The sequence below is a fragment of the Sinohyriopsis cumingii genome, chromosome 10 (genome assembly GCF_028554795.1).
Source record: "Sinohyriopsis cumingii isolate HCF-2022 chromosome 10, ASM2855479v2, whole genome shotgun sequence".
In the NCBI taxonomy this organism is placed as follows: domain Eukaryota; kingdom Metazoa; phylum Mollusca; class Bivalvia; order Unionida; family Unionidae; genus Sinohyriopsis; species Sinohyriopsis cumingii.
Window position 1 is genome coordinate 9,926,001 of NC_142970.1, and position 22,158 is coordinate 9,948,158.

A 22,158-nucleotide genomic window follows, 5' to 3' on the forward strand; every position below is an offset into this window, starting at 1 on the left:
ACCAGGAACCACTCATCAGTACGGAAAAGGTCTGAGACTTCCAGGAACAGTTCTATAAGTTTGACTCTGTCAAATATTGATTTATTCTATGCTGCTAAACAATTGAATAACAAACATTTTAGAGGTGTTTTATGCGTGACCAATTACCAAAACAACCAAATAATTTAGAAACAGGCATTATTAATCTCGATTATAGTTCTTGCCCATATGCAATCGATCCTCATGGATTTGTATGAGTTGGCTGCATCATTTGAATTTTTAAAGTATACAAACACAATACAAACTCAAATTTCGTATTGACCATTACCAACACAACCACTAATTGATCCGCATTATATATATATATATATATATATATATATATATATATATATATATATATATATATATATATCATACCTTGCAAAATCGATTCATAATTTATGTATTTACTTTTTTCCACCATATTTCCAATCATTCTGTTTCTGTTACAGGTGCTGATAATACCACTTTGATTGAACAATACTTTCTTGTTATTATTATATGCCTAAACGTACAGCTATAATGTAGTTTCACGAAAGAAGTAAGCAATGCAAATAGCAAAGCCCTCCCCAGCCCCTATCATTCCCCCACCCCCGTATAATTTCCTTTGCTAGCTAACATTTCAACGTGTAGGAAAATATAGGTCCTAGATATTTATAAAAATGAAACAATGCCAAGAACATCATTTTTATAATACAACATTTCATCTTTATTTATGTACTCCCGACGATAAAATACGTCTCATCCTATAGAGATTTTATTTCATTCCATAATTATAGTAGAAGGTCTCAGTGTTGTATTGTTCTGAGATGATATGATAGTGTCAGCAATATTGTCATCATTACCAATGCAAGAGAGCACATATATGTCACATATTTCTGGCCTAAGCTTATATAAAACTGTAACCATTCAGTTTCAGCAAACTAAAGGATTTATTTAAGCAAGGTTTGAAGAGAATCTGACTTAGCACAATTCCTTAGTGAGCACCAAGTTTTCTATCGAATCATTTTGTAACTAATCTTAATCTGCAGACACTATTCGAACTTCATATACATAGGCTGAACTTGTAAAACAAACAAAACATTTTGCTGTATCTGAACAAATTAGATAAATGCAATCAATATAATTTTCTTCAGTACAAATGTTTTTATTATTATTAAATATACATGCTAAATGGAATAATAAATACGCAAAGATAGGGTGCCAGGTAAAATGTTTTCAGGAACAGATTTGTACCATGAAATATGCATATCTACATCATGTAGGACAAGGACATGTAGGTCAAGCCTTTTCTGGTCGAGAGGAAGTAACTAAAAAAGCATACCTGATTGCAAAACACATTTTACATATTTCGAAGTTTTCACTATTTCCACGCAGATTAAGTGACATTATATACTTGTTTATTGGAACTTATGCCATTTAGAAGACCAATATTGCCATTTAATTGCTGAAAATAATCATCTTCAGTCTTCCCTAAAACGTGTATCAATGCTATTCATATAACAAAACACCATATTTATTACTATTTGTTACCATAAAATGTTGATCCTTTGGGGATTTATGATTATAAAGGAATATCAGTATCTGTCAACACAAAAGACTCATCAAGAATCATACATCAAATATAATCGGACCTAGGAATATCTCTATCTCAGAAATATTATAGAATTTGTTGCAGTGGGTTCATAAGTATTACATCCAGAAATGGCACATCTATTAGTCGTTTGTTTTGAATTTTACTGAAATAGTTCAAAACAAAAACAACCACTTGAGCAAACGTTTTCTTTAAAGGCATCCATCAATGCTTTCAATATTCAGTTACACACACACAGTGCAGTTTACCGGTTTTATTGTTCACCCATCAATAACTGACACGTATCAATACTGATCATAGGATACAAAAATACAACAAACCTAATCAGAACACTATTTTTCCATCCCCAAGCATCTAATATTGTTTCAGTGTTCAATGACTGTCCACTCTGGTGGCCTAGGTTGTAAGAGCGTCCGCTTCTGATGCGGACGTATCGGGTTCGAACCCCGTCGGAGGCGTACCAAAGACTTACACCAATGGAACTAGCAGCTACGTTGCTTAGTGCTAAGCATTACGAGGTTAGTGTTTACTGCTCAGTCTAGTGTCAGGATAATGAGGCTGCATGGAACACGATGTCAGCAGCATGATGTCCCTTTGCTGGACATCCCTTAGAAACTGACACAATGCAGACATCGTAGTGATGACTCAGATTGTGAAAGCTGCAATTAAAAACTTAAAGCACACATTATTATTATTATTATTATTATTATTATTATTATTAATAGTAGTGGTAGTAGTAGTAGTAGTAGCAGTAGTAGTAGTATCATACGACTGTGATCATAATTTCTGATGGAAAATAAAAACGTTATACTTATTTAGTAATGTACATGTCACTATTTTATCGAAGCGTGCAAAAATGAGTTATGCTGATCCAGTTTAATTAGTCAGTATTTTATAATCCCTTAGATCATTCAACTCGTCAAATCAATGAGAATGTTAAATATTTCATTACAACATATGCCTCATTCCAGTGAGGACCCAAACATTTGGTCATATTGTTCGTAGGCTTTTCATACGTCTGACTGATAACTTTTGTGCTACGTCCGTGTCCAGGAAAATTATTTTTACTAGATCTGACACATGGTCTGCTGCCAGAAAAAAAGTCATGTTTGGATATATAGCTGCCAAAGCGTATATTGGCACATTTAACTTTCTTTACAAAGCATGTAAACATAGAAATCAGTAATGGCGTATTAGTTGTCTTGAATAATATGCCTGTATCAACTGGGCTTTCTGCATTGCACATTTTGATATTCTTGCCACCATAATATACTTTAAAATTATCTTTACAGGAAAAGTGGAATTGTGATTCGGGTCCCTTTCAACTTGTTTGCAACCACTGAAATTACTATCTCCATCCATCATTGAATTTCGTATGATATTTCAGTCACTTAGAGTTTGGTATTGTTACAATGGAACACAGGGCAAACTTATTCATCTTTACAAACTTTAAACACCGATGTCAATCTGACTATGGTTTATGCCAGCCGAGTTCCTGAGTAATCCAAATATATCAATTAAATTATTTCATCCTGTCACAATTACATTCATCATGCATGGTACAGACTTTAATCCATATCGACAAAATAATGCATCGAAGCATAAGATATTTTGAGAGAGAATTAATGTTTATGATAATTATCCGTTTTAATACTTTTGGAATTGCTTGCCACACACAGTATAATTCATCTCAACAAAGTGTAAAGAACGAAGCAAGCTAAACAATGACAAAATCAAAGAGGAAAAGTGAAATTATAACAACACTGACTTGCTCTGCTTATGCCAGTGTAAATGCACATGATCACAGGTAGCATTATGGTAAATATACTACATGGGAGCCAAACTATAATGGAGCCAACTTATAAATTGTTCATACTTCTGCCATTGATGGCACTGTAAGAATTTATCCAGAGTATGTTTACAACCCATTAAAAGTACAAACAGCTCTGTTATCCAAGGCACTGTCATGATTTATTTTCTTCCCACCTAAAGTACATACTTCTGTCAGCTACGGCACTGTCAGGATTTATTAAGATGTTGTGTTTGCTGCCCACATAAATTGTAAACAACTGTCATCAACATAAATATCTTGATTTATCGAGGGTGTCGTTTGACCCCACCTAAAGTATAGACTACACTGTCAACCAAGGCAAGACTCGGTTGGTTTACATCCCACCTGAATTCTGCTTTGATAACTCAATCCCATATTAAAATCATCTATGTATAAAGGCTTACACACTGCGATTGTGGCCAGTCTAATCTCCAGCTGGCATTCACGATATGTGCACACGAGTTCCCACAATTCATGCGTGTTGTTTCTAAGATAATTATGTTCATGGGTGAGGAGGAACATCGTCACTATCTTTTGCTACACCGGAGAGCATGATTGATTTTATTGTGCGTAATAGGGTCTTCAGGAATTATAGAACTGTCTTCTCATTCTTCTATTCATAAAGTTGATGATCATCTATAATCTCCTGCCTCTCCATGAATGCTTTGTTCTGATGAGAACTCTGGAATTACAAAACCGTCTTCTTCGTCTTCTCCTTACAAAGATGATGTTCATTTGTCATCCAAACCTCTGAATGCCCTCTTCATTCTGATTGGAAAGATGGACAATATTATTAAATGGGTATGGTCATTAGAAAATACATATACAAATTACACTCAAATGCATGCTGTATGTACATGCTATATAGATACATATACTGGATACATACTAGATACAAGTATATATTACATACAAGTACACAGGACATATGACACTAGATCTAAGTGTATACAATACAGTTATTGAACAACATAGTTCCTTAGTTACTAGAGTAGTATGTGTCAACACACATTGCAGTAACGGAACAACATCCATCTTGATATGCCAACACTGCATGTTAAAGCAAATGTAGGTCTACACTTTTGTCAATAAATAACACAGATCTTGATCTGTCAGTGAAAGATGCAATGTTTGCGCTGGGTACACATTATAAAAGAAATTGCAATACCTGGATTAGGATGGACTAGAATGGACGTTGTCCTGGTTTCAAGTGTGAGCATTCAGATTGCGCATATAACTCTATTCTTGACTAGAAATGCTGCTTTCCATGATGTCTATGATATCTTTGGCCGTCTTGTGGATTTCATCCATCCCTATTTCTACACCAGCACAGGTCATTATCTTTATTAAGATATTATAGTGTCCCACACCAATGATCCCTCTGTCTTCAAGAGCTGACAACAAGTCATCCATGCTTTCTACCTTTTCCAGAGTTGTGCGATCAAGATATGTTCTTGCCATTCTTTTTATGGTCTTCAATAAGTCTCTTGTTATAAGTCCGTCTAATTTAACACATAACTGATTGTGCTTTGTTTTGGCCTCGATCTGAAAGCAAAGTAATTGTATATATATTTTAAAACCTGCACTTAATTTGAGTGCAGCAAATAAAACTGAAATGTGATTGAATTTGTTTGTGATTCAAACCATTTTTATTAAAATAACGAACTTTTTATTTGAAATTAGTGCGATTGCTTAGCACGATCCTTTTCGGTAATTATCATACAGCCACTTTAAGATACTTTATAAAGTGAATGGAAAATAATTTCTGAAAAGTCATGTTGACATTTTACGACATCCGAGTTTACCTAGGCCAAATAGCTATGGATGTTCCCTATAGTTTCCTGCCAGTTTCACTATTTCATACACCTTATTATCACTTCATATTGCAACAACTTCTTCATTTCTCCAGTACACCGTTCAAAAGTTCAGTGAAACTTTAATATCATTGTACTGGATGCATAAGACATCTTATGGTCTTTATTACAAACCCATTAACCATGCATGCTCGATCTGGCATTTAAGAAAGCTGTTTAGTTCATATTTCCATATAAAAATATCCAGATGTAAACTACTCAGGTGCCTACTTGACTTGAGGATAATTCAGTTTTCTATAAATTTCAGTTTGATTTCAGTACCATGCACTATCACTTGAATTATTCAAAACGTGTAACAGTTGGGGTACGTACAAAATATAGACTGTATTCATGTTATGTACTGAGGTGGGGAAAAGAACTTTTTGATATGGCTTACATATATGATAGCCTCGATGCATCTCTGTATCATATCAAACGTATTTTTTCCGTTGAATCATAACAAACCATGTATGCAGTTTTGTGTATTTATAATAAAACTGCTGAATTTTAAAGAGATAATGTAATCTTATAATATAATTACATTCAATTTATAAGATATATATTTCTTCTTAAATAATCTTAGCTATTCATAAAAATGTATTAAATTGCTTTAATATATGACAGTTTGTGAAACGAATCTTAGCTATAGACGATTTGAAAAATATGTGCAATAGTTTCAAGAATATATATTATTGGCAAGCAAATGATTGAAATCATTCAACAAGTTATTCATGTATGTTTTATATAAATTAAGGGAATACTTATATTAAATCATTTGAAGGATATATAGTATTAACAAGCAAGCATTTAAATCAGTCAAGTTGTACATTTTAAACATGTATATGGTTTGCTTGAACTAAAGGAACGAAGCCCTGGAATCTCAGCCAGTATTTGAATGCCCTGGTTGACTTTGAAGTGTTATATGAATGGCCTGGAATCTACATGACTTCGAATGACATGGAATCTAGATCACTTTGAAATGTTTTTCAATGCCCTGGAATGTAAATGAGTTGGAAAAGTATTTGAATGCCCTGGAACTAAATAACTTTGAAGAGTATTTTAATGCTCTGGAGTGTAAATGGCTTTGGAATGCCCTGGAATCTAGATGACTTTGAAGTGCATTTGAACGTCATGAAATCTAAATGATTTCGAAGCATATTGGAATGCTATGAAATCTAATCGACTTTGATATGTATTTGAATGCAGTGGAACCTAAATGACTTTGAGGTCTATTTGAATGCCCTTGAATCTAAATGACTTTTGAGGTATATACGGATATATTTGACTCTAAATCAGTCTAGAATCAAAATGGCTTTCAGGTATATTTGGAGTCTTTGACTACATCACACTATGATTATTTTCCTGGCATATAAAGATATTATAAAACATGCACACATATTACAAATTAATCACAATCGTAGTACTCTTGACAATGCAATTAAGAACAGTTAGGGTCTACAACCAATATTACCAAACATTTGGATTTATTTCTCTATAGTTTTCGAAAAAGGAAATAATAATAAGAATAATAATAATAGAATAGCAATACAGTCCTTATTTGATGAGGGTGACGCAATTAAAACGAACACTAATCTCCCTTAAGGACCTCTACTGTTCATATATGTACTGGCAAATATATACAACACAGCTGTGAAACAAATATCATACATAAAATATATAATGGATTGGTGTATATAAGAGCAGCCATGTACCTATTCAGAACACACAACTCTGTGGACACCAATATGCACGATTAAAAAAAACACACACAGATATATGTACACACATAGACATTTTATACAATCTGTACAAACACAAATATTCCATTAGGTTGGACAAAGCCAGTTAAAGACATTATCTTGATTGCATCTATCTCCAACATTTGTAAAACTAGAAAGCACTTATCGTGCTTCTTTAACATCTTTAGGTAGGCAGTTCCAAATGACTAGGCCTGGGAAAACAAGACTATTTTTATACAAGTCCATGTTGGTCTTTGACAGAAGTAAGTTATTGGATAGAGCGTAGCATTGATAGGCTAGAATCTGTATTGCTATTATTCGTCCTTTTATTAACCACATTATTTGTATAGTTGGGCATTTGAGACTTTAAACATAACTTTAGCATGTACCCGATTGTTATGTTCTTCAAATCGTTCATACATTCATGGACATTATCAATTCTGTTGTCATGGAAAAGTCCGATGGCTCGTTTTTGAAGTCTTTCCACTTGTAACAAATTTGTTTTAGAAGCATTACCCCATATGATGTTTCCGTAGTCCAGATGAGGTTGAATATACATTTTTCTAAATCATAATCATTGTGGTTTAAGATTAGAAATTATTTAACTTTTGACAGAACTTTTTTAACTTTTGACAGTAACCAATTATTCTTAGCCATATTTATGGTAATATTACAGATATGCTCTGACAATAATATATTGTTATCGAATGGAACTCCTAAGCTATTATATTGCGTAACATTTTCAAGTTCTAAATCATTAACACTGATGTGGAGAACAAAACAATGTTTTGCATTATACACATAAGACAGTAGTCGTTAAATGTGTTACGATCACGTTTTGAATAAACTTCAGAACTTTAGCTTTATCCAAGACTATCTGATGAAAAGTGTCTCTCTTGAAAACAAAGTTGGAGTGATATGCGCACAAGGAGAAAATCATTTTCACAAACAACTGTCTTATGAAAAATAAGACAAATAAATATATGGGATCAAAGCGGACTTGCCATAACATTGAATGTAAGTGTGAAATAAATTTACGTCAAGTCCGAAAAGTTGTAATGGGACCAAAAGCTCATTTGTCATCACAAGGGAAATACAGTAACCAGGAAATGAGCTTCCTTGTCATAACAATTGATATGATCGAATATAAGCTCGCTCCACATAATAAGGGATGTAAGTGCAATCTGAACTTGAATGTCTAGAAAGGTATGTGACTGGAATCTAAGTTAGCTCCAATTTGGTTTTAATAAAGGATGTAAAATCAATCAAAACTTGCTTTTCATAATAAATGATATGACTGGATTATAAGCTCGCAATCTAAACTTGCTTGTCTAAAAATGTATGTGAATTAAATCTCAGCTAGTTCATAATAACAATGTATTTCTTTATTGCTACTGGTCCTCTGTCAAACAAATTGTAAAATATACTTACAGATTTATCTACGAACTGGTCCTCTTTCAAACAAATTTTAAAATGTACTTACAGATTTATCTTCGATGATACTATCAGCGATTGGAGTTGCACGTGTCCCTACAAAATGAATAAAGGACACAATAAGGCAATTGTGTGCACACAACCAAATGTAACTGTTATTATAATGACATAATGAGGCAATTTTGTGCTGCACAACCAGGCGAACCTGTCATTACAAGGATATAATGATGCAATTTTGTGTACACATACAAACACAACTAATTACAAAGATGCAATGAGGAAAGCATGTGTACACTACCAAGCAAAACTGTAATTACAAAGATACAATGAGGCATTTCTGGGTAGACAACCGTGCAAAATTGTAATTATAAGAATACAATAAGACAATTTTGTTCAGCAACAATTAGGCAATTTTGTTCAGCAAAACCAAGCACAACTGTAATTACACAGATACAATGAGGAAATTCTGTGTACAAAACCACGCAAAAGCTGTAATTACACAAATACAATGAGGCAATTCTGTGTACAAAACCAAGCAAAACTGTAATTACACAGATACAATGAGGAAATTCTGTGTACAAAACCAAGCAAAACTGTAATTACACGGATACAATGAGGAAATTCTGTGTACAAAACCACGCAAAAGCTGTAATTACACGGATACAATGAGGAAATTCTGTGTACAAAACCACGCAAAAGCTGTAATTACAAAGATAATAAACAGCAAGGTATGAACATGTTTATGCGAATAACAAATTATGTCTATTTAGTACGATACCAATCTGTTTAGGTTAATTACAGATGTCAAGAGAATGTTAGAATGGAGATACAAGTTTTATATTTTTTATAACCATAACAAAACTGTTAAAAAATAGTATAGTTAACATAGGTTATGTGCACTGAATCCAGCAAGAGATCACGTGTATCAGGGATTGATTAAGATTATTGTGCTAGCTAGATACTAGCTAAATACTAGTTTCACACTATTCTTTGTGTGCTTATTGCATATATATATATATATATATATATATATATATATATATATATATATATATATATATATATATGTGTGTGTGTGTGTGTGTGTGTGAGGGTGTGTATTTTCAGATAGAGAGGAAGATGTCATTCTCCAGATAATGGTCCATTGCTCAAAATGACAAAATACATAGTGTCGCCTGTGTTTATGTTTCTTATTTAGTCATGAGACGTGTAGATAGATTTCCGAACAAAAGACATCTACAGATGAAATATTCACAAAAGTGAGTCACATTGATTAGTGGCATGTCTAGATATGCAATATCTGTAGTACAGAACATCACAGGCAAAATTCACTGACAAAATGTCCCAGTCTAATAGTTTCGATTTCAAATTTCACCACAAAATTACACGTAGAACCAAACGTCACAGAACATAAACTGCAGTCAAGTGTGCAATCGATTTATGTGTCAACATGCATTGTACAGAGTGGGCAATCGCCCTTTGCGTCTGCATCCATGATACCTAGTAGGCAATTTTCCTTTTCCCAGGTACAAAGTGGTAAATCGTCCTTTTATTTTTACATATATGGGACAATGTGAGCAATCTTCCGATGTGTCTACATCCATAGCACAGAGTGAGCAATCCCAAATATAAAGTGCATGTCTTGTTTTATGCTTCTTATCTACTGATCCCGAAACTCCTTGTGACTAGATCGGACGTCCGTCCTAATTTTTTTTAAAAGTCTGTTATATATGCCAGCTGTATTAGACTCTTTTTTAAGGCAGTCTTCTTGCCAGTTCTATATTTTCTATCTTAATTTAATTGGTGACTACTTTATGTCTAGGCCATATTTCAATAGGTAGGCAATGCCATCATTGTTTTTATATTATCTCAAATTGGTCAAGCAGCATTGATAAGTATTGTTTGCACTAGTTTAAGTGTGCATACATTTTATGAAGATGAAAATCAATATCATCCAAACGGATTACTATTAAAGTTTGAAAAACATTAGTATCACCATGAATTACTATAAAAGTTGAAACACTTTTTGCATCCACGTGGATTACTATAAGAATTGAAAAACATTAGAAGCCATACAGATTGCTGTCAAAATTGAAAATCTGTAACTTCGACACTGATTATAGCTGGTCCAAACGGTTATATTAATTTCCTATCACGTCGTATTTTAATGCAGTTATGACTGATGATTTTTGACATTATTTACACAAACCCAAAATTTCATTATGTTGTTGGATACGATTTTTAAATGCGATCATAATTAGTAAGGTATCAAGACATTTTTTTAAAAAAATGCCTTTCATAATACAGCATATCTACAATTGTCATGAAATTTAATTTTATCCAAGAAAACTTTCTATACTTTCTTCCATCAAATAAGATGTGTTATTTCAGTGCAATAACATTCTCTCGGACAGTGGTGGTAATTGTGCCGACAACTAACATAGTTATTCGAACAATATATCATGTCGACAAAGAGTGAGGCCGTGAATGAAGTCATTAGTTTATGAGCCAGAAGCACCTATCAGTATATAATGCCAGCCTGCAGAGTTATTCGAGACCTTAAACACATGGTCAAAGTGTACAATTTAAACCTAACAATATTTATTGCTAACTAATTAACTGACATTTTGTTTCTACAGACTTGTTCTTCATTTTGAAGGGACATATTATCAATTATTGTATTACTGGTAAGATGAGAATCCATGTTGTAATTTATTGAAAGAATTAAAAACAATTATTTTAAAAAGAATCTAAATTAACTCCTAGTTAAGCAGTTTAAGACATATGGATGAAGTTCAAATCAAACTTGCTAAACGGTTGACTTTGCAAACATTTAAATGGACATAAATAGTAACATACTTCCTTACCTGGAACTCGCAGCTCCGTTAATAACTTGGGCCACCAAATATCTCTCTGACTGGGATCCCGAACATCAACATAGTTCAGAATGCGAAGGTAATCAGGGACTTTACAGTCCTTCAGTAATACAGGGACAACATATTTAGTTCCTTTGTCAAACCCTTGCATTAAAGCCATTTGAATTTCATGTTTAACAAAACCACTCTCAAAAGCTTTATCGGTCATAACTACAATCGTCTTGCATGCATATTTGATACTATGTTCTGCAAAAGGCAGTAATGGTGTTCCTGGAGTGTTGTCTCGATCATATTCACAGCAAACAAAGCCATGATCTTTTTCTAGTTTCTCTACAGTTTCCTTCACCCACTGTATGTCTGGGCTTGCGTAACTGAAAAATACATGGTATTTCATTCCTTGTGGCAACGGCATCTGTTGTATGTCAGGTGCAGTCAGATCTGATGCCTGAAAATATATTTGCTCAACTGGATCCTTCGTTCGCTATAAAGAAATATAAAACCAATATTAGCATATGTTTATTATAGAAAATGCAGTTTATAGTTACACTGCTTTCAAAAATAAGATATAAATGTTGCAATTTTATGGTGACAGAAAAGTTGAATGTGCATAGGCAATCATGTTTTACCATGCATAACACATGAATAGCTGCCAATCCCTGAATACAAAAACACTGAGTGCATATGAAAACAAACACTGAATTTCAGGACTAAATACTGATTTTTCAATCTTTAATGCGTATATAACTATTTATAACACATATAATCATCAATACAATAGGACTGTGCCTTACATAATTACTAGATGTTAAAAATGCATCCATTCCGGTGCCCATTCAGAAGGTGCAAGAGTTCAATACAAACTCAGACACATGCTTCTTATAGGAGCCTTTTCCACACCTTTGTTCTTTCAGTCAGTATTGATCCTAATGTGCCGGCTTTTATTCACGATCTGAACTGTGTGCAAAAGGTTTACTAAACTATTTTCGTTCTAGCACACATGTAATCCTTTGCAATTTTACTGCCTAGAAAAAGTATGCAAAATAAATCATCAGCATCACTAGTAACAGAAAGAAAAAGGTTCATTTCTAAAATAAATTTAGTAAATTTAATAAACCAAACTTTGATTGAATTATATCAATTTTCCCTCTGGTAGTTATACGCGTCTTACGTTCTGGCTGAGTTGTTGATGATGAAGCAGCAAGTTGTAGTTTATTGATTTATACATAGTGTTTTATGTCATTGATACATTCTAACACAAAAAGCGAAATCATAATTATACAATTTGAAACACGCGAAATTATCTCATTTACCAATTGGTTTCAGAAATCTAAACATGACGGTATCATTGCCCTTCCAGTTCTGTTTTATTTTGTTTGATGGAGAAAATTCTGAATCTTCTGATTTACGTTTTCATGTGACTAGACGTTGAATAAAAAAATGAGATACAGTGATAGCAGAAACTGCTGTGCGAAATCGAATACAGTGGTTAAAGACTGGCACGGTATCCTAGATTTTGAATGAGCTGATCATATTTTAGAACTCTAAATATACATGCAATACATTTCTCTCAGAAAGGAATCGCGTGCCCATTCTAAACAGCAAATCGCAAGAAAATCATTTACTTTCTTTTATTAAAAACTGAATTTTCACAAGAAAAACGTAAACACGTATTCATGTCCAAAATACGAGATGAACACTGTAAAAACTGTACACTTGCCAACTTTACACATGAATACGAACATAGGATTTCATGTTTTACTATGAATAACACATGGTTATCGAAGATAGACTTGCATGTTTAGCATAAGTAGCAAATTATATTTTAGCATTCTTGTCACATCCTCATAGTGCTGACCTAGCATACAGTGGTTTCAAACCTAACTACAGTGATACGACAGAAGTTGCAGTTGAAAGCTAACTGCTAGAACATTATTCTATTTGACATGGTGTTAACTACTCTCAGCAAATTCAGCTAGACTTAATGTTGAAAGTTTCAACTGGACTTGATGATGAAAAGGTCCATTGGACTTGATGGCGTGAGACTTGTTAACAGTGAATATTTCAGCTAGACTTGATGATGAAGATTTCAAATGGACTTGATGTTGAAAATTTAAATTGGACTTGATGGTGTGTATGAATGAGACTTGTTAACAATACCCATACCTGAAATATGAGTATCATTGGCATGTTTCCATCCATTTACTACAGAAGCCACAATATTGATAGGATTCCACCATAGATACAACTTTGTCGTAAGAATCAATTACACCAAACTTTATCAAAGTTGGCTTCAGTGTTCTGAAAATAGATCTTGTATTTATTTTGCTATTAGAGCCAAATCAGTGATAGATGAGTCACATAAGACCAAGCTTGTAAACATTTGCTCGCATATTTTGGGAAGAAAATGCATTAGTTTTGCAACCTTGTTGGTATAAATACAACACCTTTGCCAGTGAAGCAATATTGGAAGTTTTAATAGAGAATGTTCATCATTACAAGTTGGAGCAAAATTGACAAGGAAATTCTAGGGAATACATTGAAAATGTGTTTTTCATGTAGCCATAATATAAAATAAAATAATTATACGTGAGCCACGTTGGGCATAATTTGCATTTCTCAACAAAAATTCCTACTGTGTTCGACTGGAATTCACTCAGCTGTTCAAGAGAAAAACTAGCAATTAGGTTTTCTACCTGGTTGCTAAGAAATTTACATCATATCTAAATATGCCGCCCAAGTAAACGTTTGATAGAACCTATCATAAAATAATCACATCAAATTTGATTCCGTTTGATTGGCTGCTTCTTTGCGGAGTAAAAATTAGGTTTCTAAAATAGCTGCTAGGAAGCCCACATTGTTGTATGGTAGCCACATTGAACAGGGTATAACTGTAGAATGTTATTTATGACGCATTTAATACAACTTGGCTAACTCTGGCTGTTGAAAATAGGTTTTTCATATGGTCAAGCAACTTATCAATTTTGAAGGACTCAAGCCGTTCCAGAGTACCATTTAAAATAATGTTCCCGACTAAAGATCACATTGTATAAGAGCTTCCAAGAACATCTCAAACATGATGAACTAAAATACCAGTGACGAAGAAAGTTCTGAATCGAAGTGAATTTAAATTTCTAAAGGGTCTTTAATTTTCTGAAATATTAAAAAGAAGTTTGTATCCCGGACGAACTCCCATAATTTCCTGTTATGACTCTATGGTCTTAAACTAAGTAAGAACGCGAAACCAACACGTTTTATAAAATTCAACAAATTCTTTATTTGTCAAGAACACAAAGATAAAATGTGTAAAGATCTGATAGTAGTATGAATTGAATCCCAAACGATCCTAAAAGTTCCATCACAAGTCCAAAAGTATAGAGTGTTTAGAATGAATTTTAGTGATGTGCTCAATCACATAATACAGAATGTCCACGAGTGAATTCACAATAATTCCACAAGAGTGATTAGGTCCTACGTCAAAGAGCACTTTCTGATTAAAATTAATAATTGTACTAAATAAATCCTCTCAAATTAAAACTGAACAGAATTAAACGTCTGATTCCACTTTAGATGTGCTAAAATATGAATGAACACTTATAATGTGAGCAACCTGTTATGACCCTATGGTCATAAAATACGTAGCAAAAACAAGCAAAACGAAATCCTTTTAAAAAAGTCAATAAATTATTTAATCAGCAACGCTATGAAATGACAATTTTAGTTGAACCTACAGTATTATGAATTAATCCAAAAAATCTTTAAAACGTTGTGCATCAGTCCATAAGAATCGAATGAGAGATAGTTTTTCTAATTCATTGGACTTGCATGGGAAGTTTAAAAGAAACAATATAAACCAGCACACTTTTATATTAAAGAAATTATACCAGGCCCTGATGGTTAGATTCTAACTAAAGAATAAAAAATGACAATGAAGAAGCTTTGGTTGAATACAATCGGCTGGGTAGAAGGAAATATTACAAAATGTGCTGTGTTGTTGGTTCCAATACATTAATACAAAGCAAGATATGCTATATATGAAGGCCTCTATATTGTGGTGGAAGAAGACCCAGGAAGATCCTGGGAAGAACCGTGGAATAACAAGCAATCTAATTGCAAGCTTTCTCACATACCCACATTGACCGATCCGAAACTAAAAGGCACGTGATTTGTAACGGCGAGCATTTTAGATTATTCAGTCACCTATCAATTCAACATTGTGACAGATTAGGTTGAATAATCAACAAGCCTGCTTAAATTATAATCAAACAATGCTTTTCTAAAAGAATGATCTAGACTATGCTGACACAATATCAGAAGTTATGGCGTTTTCATTACAAACTCATCAACATGCACATGATGATAACGAGAAAATGGTTATTTAACTAAACTAATAAGACTTGTTATAATAATAATAATAATAATAATAATAATAATGATAATAATCCTACTTCTACTTACACTACTACTACGAATAATAATAATAAGAATAAACAAGAAAAATAGCAAAACTAAAAAAATAATATATAAGTAAGCAAATTCTCAAAAATAAAAGAAATTGATTATATGACACTTTGTACATAGCTTTAGTTATACTTATTATAATTTAACAATGTCGAAAATAATGGCCATCATCGTCACATAAATATTATTATACGTGTCTGGAGTACAAAATGTGAACGAAGTAGCAGAAATTAATTTATGCCAAATAAAGTAAGAAACCCACCATTTGTTTCAGATTTAAATTTGCTGCTTTTAAAGGTTGTATTTCCCTTCCTCATTTAATGGTGGGCGCACCACTCCCACTGCCATTTTCACATCGGTCTACCAAGATATTTAGTCTAAAAAACATTCTCAAATCATATCAGCTGTAAAGCAAAATATCTCCTAGCGTATCGTGCTGGAATAAAATTTTCCCTAATGTCCTTAATGTTTTGCAATTTTTATTTTCCTGATGGTTCCCACTACTGACAAAAATATGATTGTTTGTTAGTGTGTGGTGAGAGACGGGGGTTAAAACTAAATGTGTAATACCTTCTTGCATTGGTGTCCATTTCTAGAATGCAACGTTCCCAGTCTGTGATACCATTACCTCTACTGAGAGCCTGATTAATTATTCATATTAGTGGAAAAATGTTTTACATAAATCACAAAATGGCTACTTGCAATTTCCTCTTTGGTCTTTGTAGATATCTTTGCAGTGACAAATTGCTTTATGCCCTCACTTTCCAATACTTCCGGGGCTTTGTGACTTTCTGCATAGAAGAAAAAATGATTCCAGCTTAAGCAATTCCACCATGAGACTAAATTTGAAATAGGATATTAAATTTTGCAACATGAGTACTATGAATGAATTATAATATACATGTTGTGTTTAATAGTACCATGAAGCATGAATGGCATATACTACGTACATCTTATATTTAAGTCCTATGTACTATGAATGACATAAAATATTTATGTTGTATTTAATAGTACTATGTACACAACTGACTGATTTGTGCAGAAGCCATTATTCTTCTTTCTGTCACAGCCGAAATCTACTTTAGGTACAAACATGTACTTTTGGTATCATGATTGCCACAATGAATGGTACTTTTATTGCGAAATGTCACTTTGGAAATGCATACTAGCCATATGATCAGACTGTTTTTTTAGATACAGAAAGTGAGATGTGTGGTCACAATAGGAGTCGGTGCACGTGATCCAAAATTGTGATGTTTTCCAATTGAGAATAAACGATCATTTTATATTAGCAGATAGAAACAACTGACAATTCAATCCGAGTAAAAGAATTTTACTCACACACAAATAAATAGTATGTGGACGTAGCATAACCAAATATCAGCACCATACACATATTTTCAAAACACTCGCAAATAAATAAAACGATACACCAAGATTTTGTCTCTAAAATACATCTGAATGGCAAAATATATGCATAACTAAATGCAGTCTTAGGTGCTCTCAATGGCTGAAGATGGTTTTTGAGGCAATGCATATCATTAGTGTTTCTATCTGCATCGACTAAAAACTTGTTTATATGGTTGCATCCTTTTGGATCCTCTGAGCGAATCCTGGTCAGAACCAAGTTATTCTTGACGTTACTAGAGAAAACAAAAAAATGCCCGATGGGAGTTGCACATGAAAAAGACAATCTCCCTCAAGTTGTTGAAATTGATGCTGTTGAAGCCAAGATTGAATTTGACACTGGTGCTAATGGTGCAATGTGCATTACATCTGGCCTCCTAACCATTTGGTTTTGGGTCTGTAAAAGAATATTTTGAAAGTTGATGACATTTATAATCTCTATTATCTGTATTATCATATGATTCTTCAAACACGGACCAGCATACTTCTCGTTATTTTCAAAATATGTGGTGAGTAGTATAATCGTTGTGTTAATGACAACATTGTCAAGAATTGATTCAATTTATTTCACATCAATTAAATAGATGTTAATTTATCACAAAATGTATCCAAGCAGCTCAAATCTATATTAATACCTGCAAAGATAGGATTTTCAAATGACCATTGGTGAGAGTATTCATTAAAATGTTGCTTTGGTGTTTTCGTAGTTGACTTGAATGCGGGTGGTGATGTACTAGTCTCTTTAGTTGATCGTGTTTCTTTCTTAATATCCTTGGTGAGTTTAAATATTTGACGAATTATACTCCATTCTTCTTATATGGTCCTGCGACCTGCTTAATATCATTGGCGTGCTCAACAATTTCTTTTTTTGTTGGTTAAATCACCGGTGCAAATGATTATTCAAAGACTGATGTGAGATCTTACACAACTTATCATGAATGAAGCACATTTTTGACACGCTTGCAGCCTTCTATAACATTAATGATCAGTTGCTTGTTTTCACAAGAGGTTTTGCGACATTGCTCACCATACTCTTCAATATCACTGGCGAATCTAAACAGTTTGCATGATTGCTACGATTGGTAAATTGTCATTGAGATGCATTTGTTTGAGTCATGATTGCGTCGATGTGTCTTTACATGCACAATATGTTTGGTTAGATCCACCTGTCGATCATTAGTGAGAAGACTATACGGGTCCTTAGTGGTTTGAACAAACATGTCACTAAATTCATCCCATCGGTGGCACACTCAGCCCTATGTATACTTGCAAGTCAATGCCATGCAATATCATGCAACAGTTGTGACATATTACTTTAGGCAAATGCAACTGATTACATCGTTGCTTTTGTGTCGAGCTCCTGAAACAAGTGTGCGGTATTGATGTCGTTTTCCATGATCATACACAGCAACAAATTTTGTACTTCAAACCAAATCATCAGTGGTAGGCAGGCTCTTCATCAATTGTAAAAAATCATGATAGTAGTGTGCTTGCAACTTAACGATACCTTGACACTTAACATATATTTGTGAACATCATAATACAGGTGTTGATCAGTCGACAGAGCAATCACATACAACCAGTTCCAAATTCATGATTGCTGAAACATATTTAACAACAGGTGAGTTTTTCCTGACCCAGGTGGAACCAGTACTTAATGCGTGAGCTGAGATTGGAAATGCGAACATTTTTACATCAGTACTTTGTTTGGATGATTTTGGTGCAGCTTTTGCGGAGAAATCAATCACGTTGAAGTTACCTTCCTGCTGCCTTTGGCTAACACGTGTTGATATAATACAAAATTTGCATACTATGTGTGAGCTCACATGAAACCTCGTACTGCAAAACCAACTCACGTTCAAACACATAATGGAAGAGAAGCAATCGCTCGAATTTGTATTCGTTGATAGGCAATAAAGTTTACGTTTGTGAGCAGATAGCATAGCCGTCTCACTTCCAGGTCTATCCGGGAAAGTTAAAAAGATCTCATCGGTGATGAAGTCACTGCCACATTAATGAAATTACTAGAAACACCATGGCGTAAATATCCTGAATACAACTAATTTGGACTTCGTCCATGGAGTGCTGTACGACTTAATTCTAATAACCGAAGAAAACCAGGTGATGAACCCATAAACATAAACATACTTGCATTAATACACGGTGTAACACGAAAAGCACGATTTTGAATACTCCACCACACCACCCCTTCTCGGACCCGGTGGTGTTTAGAAACACACCATTTTATTCATGCATGTCACATAACCTAAATGCTTCTGTGTGACCAGGCGTCGGAGAATGAATTGATAGATGGATCATCAAAGGCCGTATAAAGTAGAAGATTGCACGGAATGAAAACTGATGCAACAACAAACAAGCAGCTTTTGACCAAACTATATTACAGTCCTCGTAGGTATTGAAGAGGTGAAGTTTCCATTGAAAAACTGGCAAGTGCAGGAAATGGTCAACAATAGGGCTGTTCGAGCATGGTTGGCCTAACAAGCGCTGTGAAAAATATACCACCCGTGCCAATGAAAACTTCATGGTGATTGGTTAGATAATGAAATAACAAATGACATGCATTAGTTGGATCTCTTTTTTATTCCAGATGATCGAAAGGATCGTGAACGATAAAGCCGCTTCAGCACGTACAAATATGCGCTAACCATCTTCGATGCTGCAAACAGATTAAAATGTTCAAAGCCACTGATGCAAAAAGATGCAGCAGGTGTCGCTGATACCCCTGAACGTATTTACTGTATGCATGGCGGCCACTAACATAAGTTCAATTATTACAAAATGATCCATGTACAGAAATTAAAGGATCTGTTGCTGCACTGTTGAAAAAATACATCACGTGTAAGTTCGTGTTGGGCATGTTAATATACACTTTATAAGCCATTGTAGAATATTATAATTGCATGCTTGGCTAACTATTATTCGGAAATCAATACGCATGAATTATTAATGAGGTCTCAGATGCAAAGGACTAGACCATCGAGTGCCCGATCGTGGACCCGAAGTGGTCGTATATTCAAGATTAATCACAAGGATTGGTACCATTACTTCCATTAGTTATTGAATAATGACACCACCCATTTAATCAGATTAAAAATAAAATCAACCAATGCAATTCAATAAAAGACAGTCACAGTTACTCAGTACACAATTTAACAACCGTCACCGTTGGAATTATCAGGAAATAATGTTATTTGATATTTAGAAACATGTGAATTATAAGGTAGTTAATGTCGTGCAACTGATCCTATAATGTTAATCGATGTCTTTTCTATCTCGGAACGGATAGATTCTCCAAGACAAGCAGCGAGAGCGAATGCAAATCCTTCTAGCCAATGCATATTTACTATCAAGATCTAATTGAATTCATCAGTGAATCAATGAATCGCTTTGCAATTCACAATCACATGATGAGCTGAAGTATACGTAGCGATGCCACTGGGTGATATCCTTTTCTTAGTATCAAGTGGTGGTTAACTCGTGCCGGCGCATTGGTATACATCCGATGTTTCTTGGATCGGATTAGATTTACAGTGTCTGAATTCATGTCGCTTCAGATGGAGTTACACATATATATCATGCCTGAGCACCTTTTGCTCAATTATACATTGAATATTTTTGGTCTTTTTAATGCTCTTTTTGGATCAATCAATTGAACTTGATGTTAGACCTCTCAGGAGTGCTAATACTCAAGGTCCAACCATATTCAAGTACATTTTAGGTCTAAATCCCTCGTGTGCGTCGGTTGGTTTACCTGTGTATATCTTTCAATTTGCCAACAAATGTATTACTGTTGTATTAAACCACTGGTGTTATTTCTAAAAATCTTGAGGGTGTTTGATGCGGTATCTCATTAAGCGACATCGCTGGTTACATGCATCAGCAGCGAGTAGGTGTTAGTAAGAAGCGTCTTGACACGACAAGATCTTCGTAAAACGATATGATCTTGTCGTAATTAAATGCATACATGAGCATTCTCTACACATGAGGTATTGAAGAGCCAAAACTTTTTTTTCTGGAAACTTGAGTTTACCTTTTTACCACAACCATCAACAAGCCCACTAAAAATCTTTCGGGTCTCGAATGCCGTATCAGTAATAAACTCGTGAAGCCTATCTTAATCATTATCACATACAATATCAGTTCAGAACCGCATTTTAAAGTCTACGTCTTTCCAAATGAGGACTTGTCCTGGAGTTAAAAGAAATATTTTATAATTCATTGGAGTCCACCTTCCTGGAATCGATATTCGTATGAATGTAATGAGTCATCCACGCGCCTCGACATATTCCACGTTCTTGATGGCCTTTACTTACAGGCATTTCCAATCACAAGTACAAATGCAGATTTGTGTGTGCACTATGCAGTTGTTTTGCTGCTGCGAGTTTAAACAAGCATTTACATCCTGATTGATCAATGATTATCCACCAATAAGGTGACAACCTCTCACCTGGCACCGTAAAAGCTTCTTGCTCTCATGGATAATCATTATGAACGCATTGAGGTTGATCAGGGAATTCTAGTTCAACTTTAAAGAAATATCCCTGGTCTATGTTGCTGTTCGACTGTGTCTTTGCATGTGAACGTGTATGGGATCAATCTGCAGAAACTGACCAAGAGGTAATGATTGCACTACTGCCCACAATACAGATTACCGTCAAGATACATGATATAGCTATGTGGGACCCTTTTTATGTTTGGGTTGTTTGTGCGCATCCCGATGAGATGCTATTCATATACCGCTACGAAGTGAGCGCTCGATTGACATCGGCGAGCAATACCAACTTGATTTCATTTTATAAGCGATAATACTCGCGAACAGATCCGCGTTGCCAGCAAAGAAATAGCAAGGAGGATGAACAGACCACTTGCTGGAAAGTCCATTTGCGGAAAATAAAGCTTCTTACAAAACTGAAAAATATAAGGT

The 22,158-nt window shown here is 34.3% G+C and overlaps 1 protein-coding gene across 2 annotated transcripts in view; it reads right to left on the reverse strand.

Moving 5' to 3' along the window:
• Window positions 1-703: 703 nt before the first annotated feature.
• The window catches only part of LOC149789586 (uncharacterized), a 160,504-nt gene continuing 139,049 nt past the window's right edge, over window positions 704-22,158 (reverse strand). The window contains exons 6-10 of one of the 2 annotated variants that reach the window (XM_089971608.1): window positions 16,509-16,597; window positions 11,340-11,829; window positions 8,522-8,568; window positions 4,615-4,991; window positions 704-4,214 (exon numbers count right to left, since the gene is read on the reverse strand). In XM_089971608.1, the coding sequence (XP_089827734.1) occupies window positions 4,686-4,991; window positions 8,522-8,568; window positions 11,340-11,829; window positions 16,509-16,597 (932 nt within the window). In that variant the 3' untranslated portion in view covers window positions 704-4,214; window positions 4,615-4,685. Of the gene's footprint in view, window positions 4,215-4,614; window positions 4,992-8,521; window positions 8,569-11,331; window positions 11,830-16,508; window positions 16,598-22,158 lie in introns of those variants that run through there. The other variant, XM_089971609.1, reaches the window with a different exon arrangement.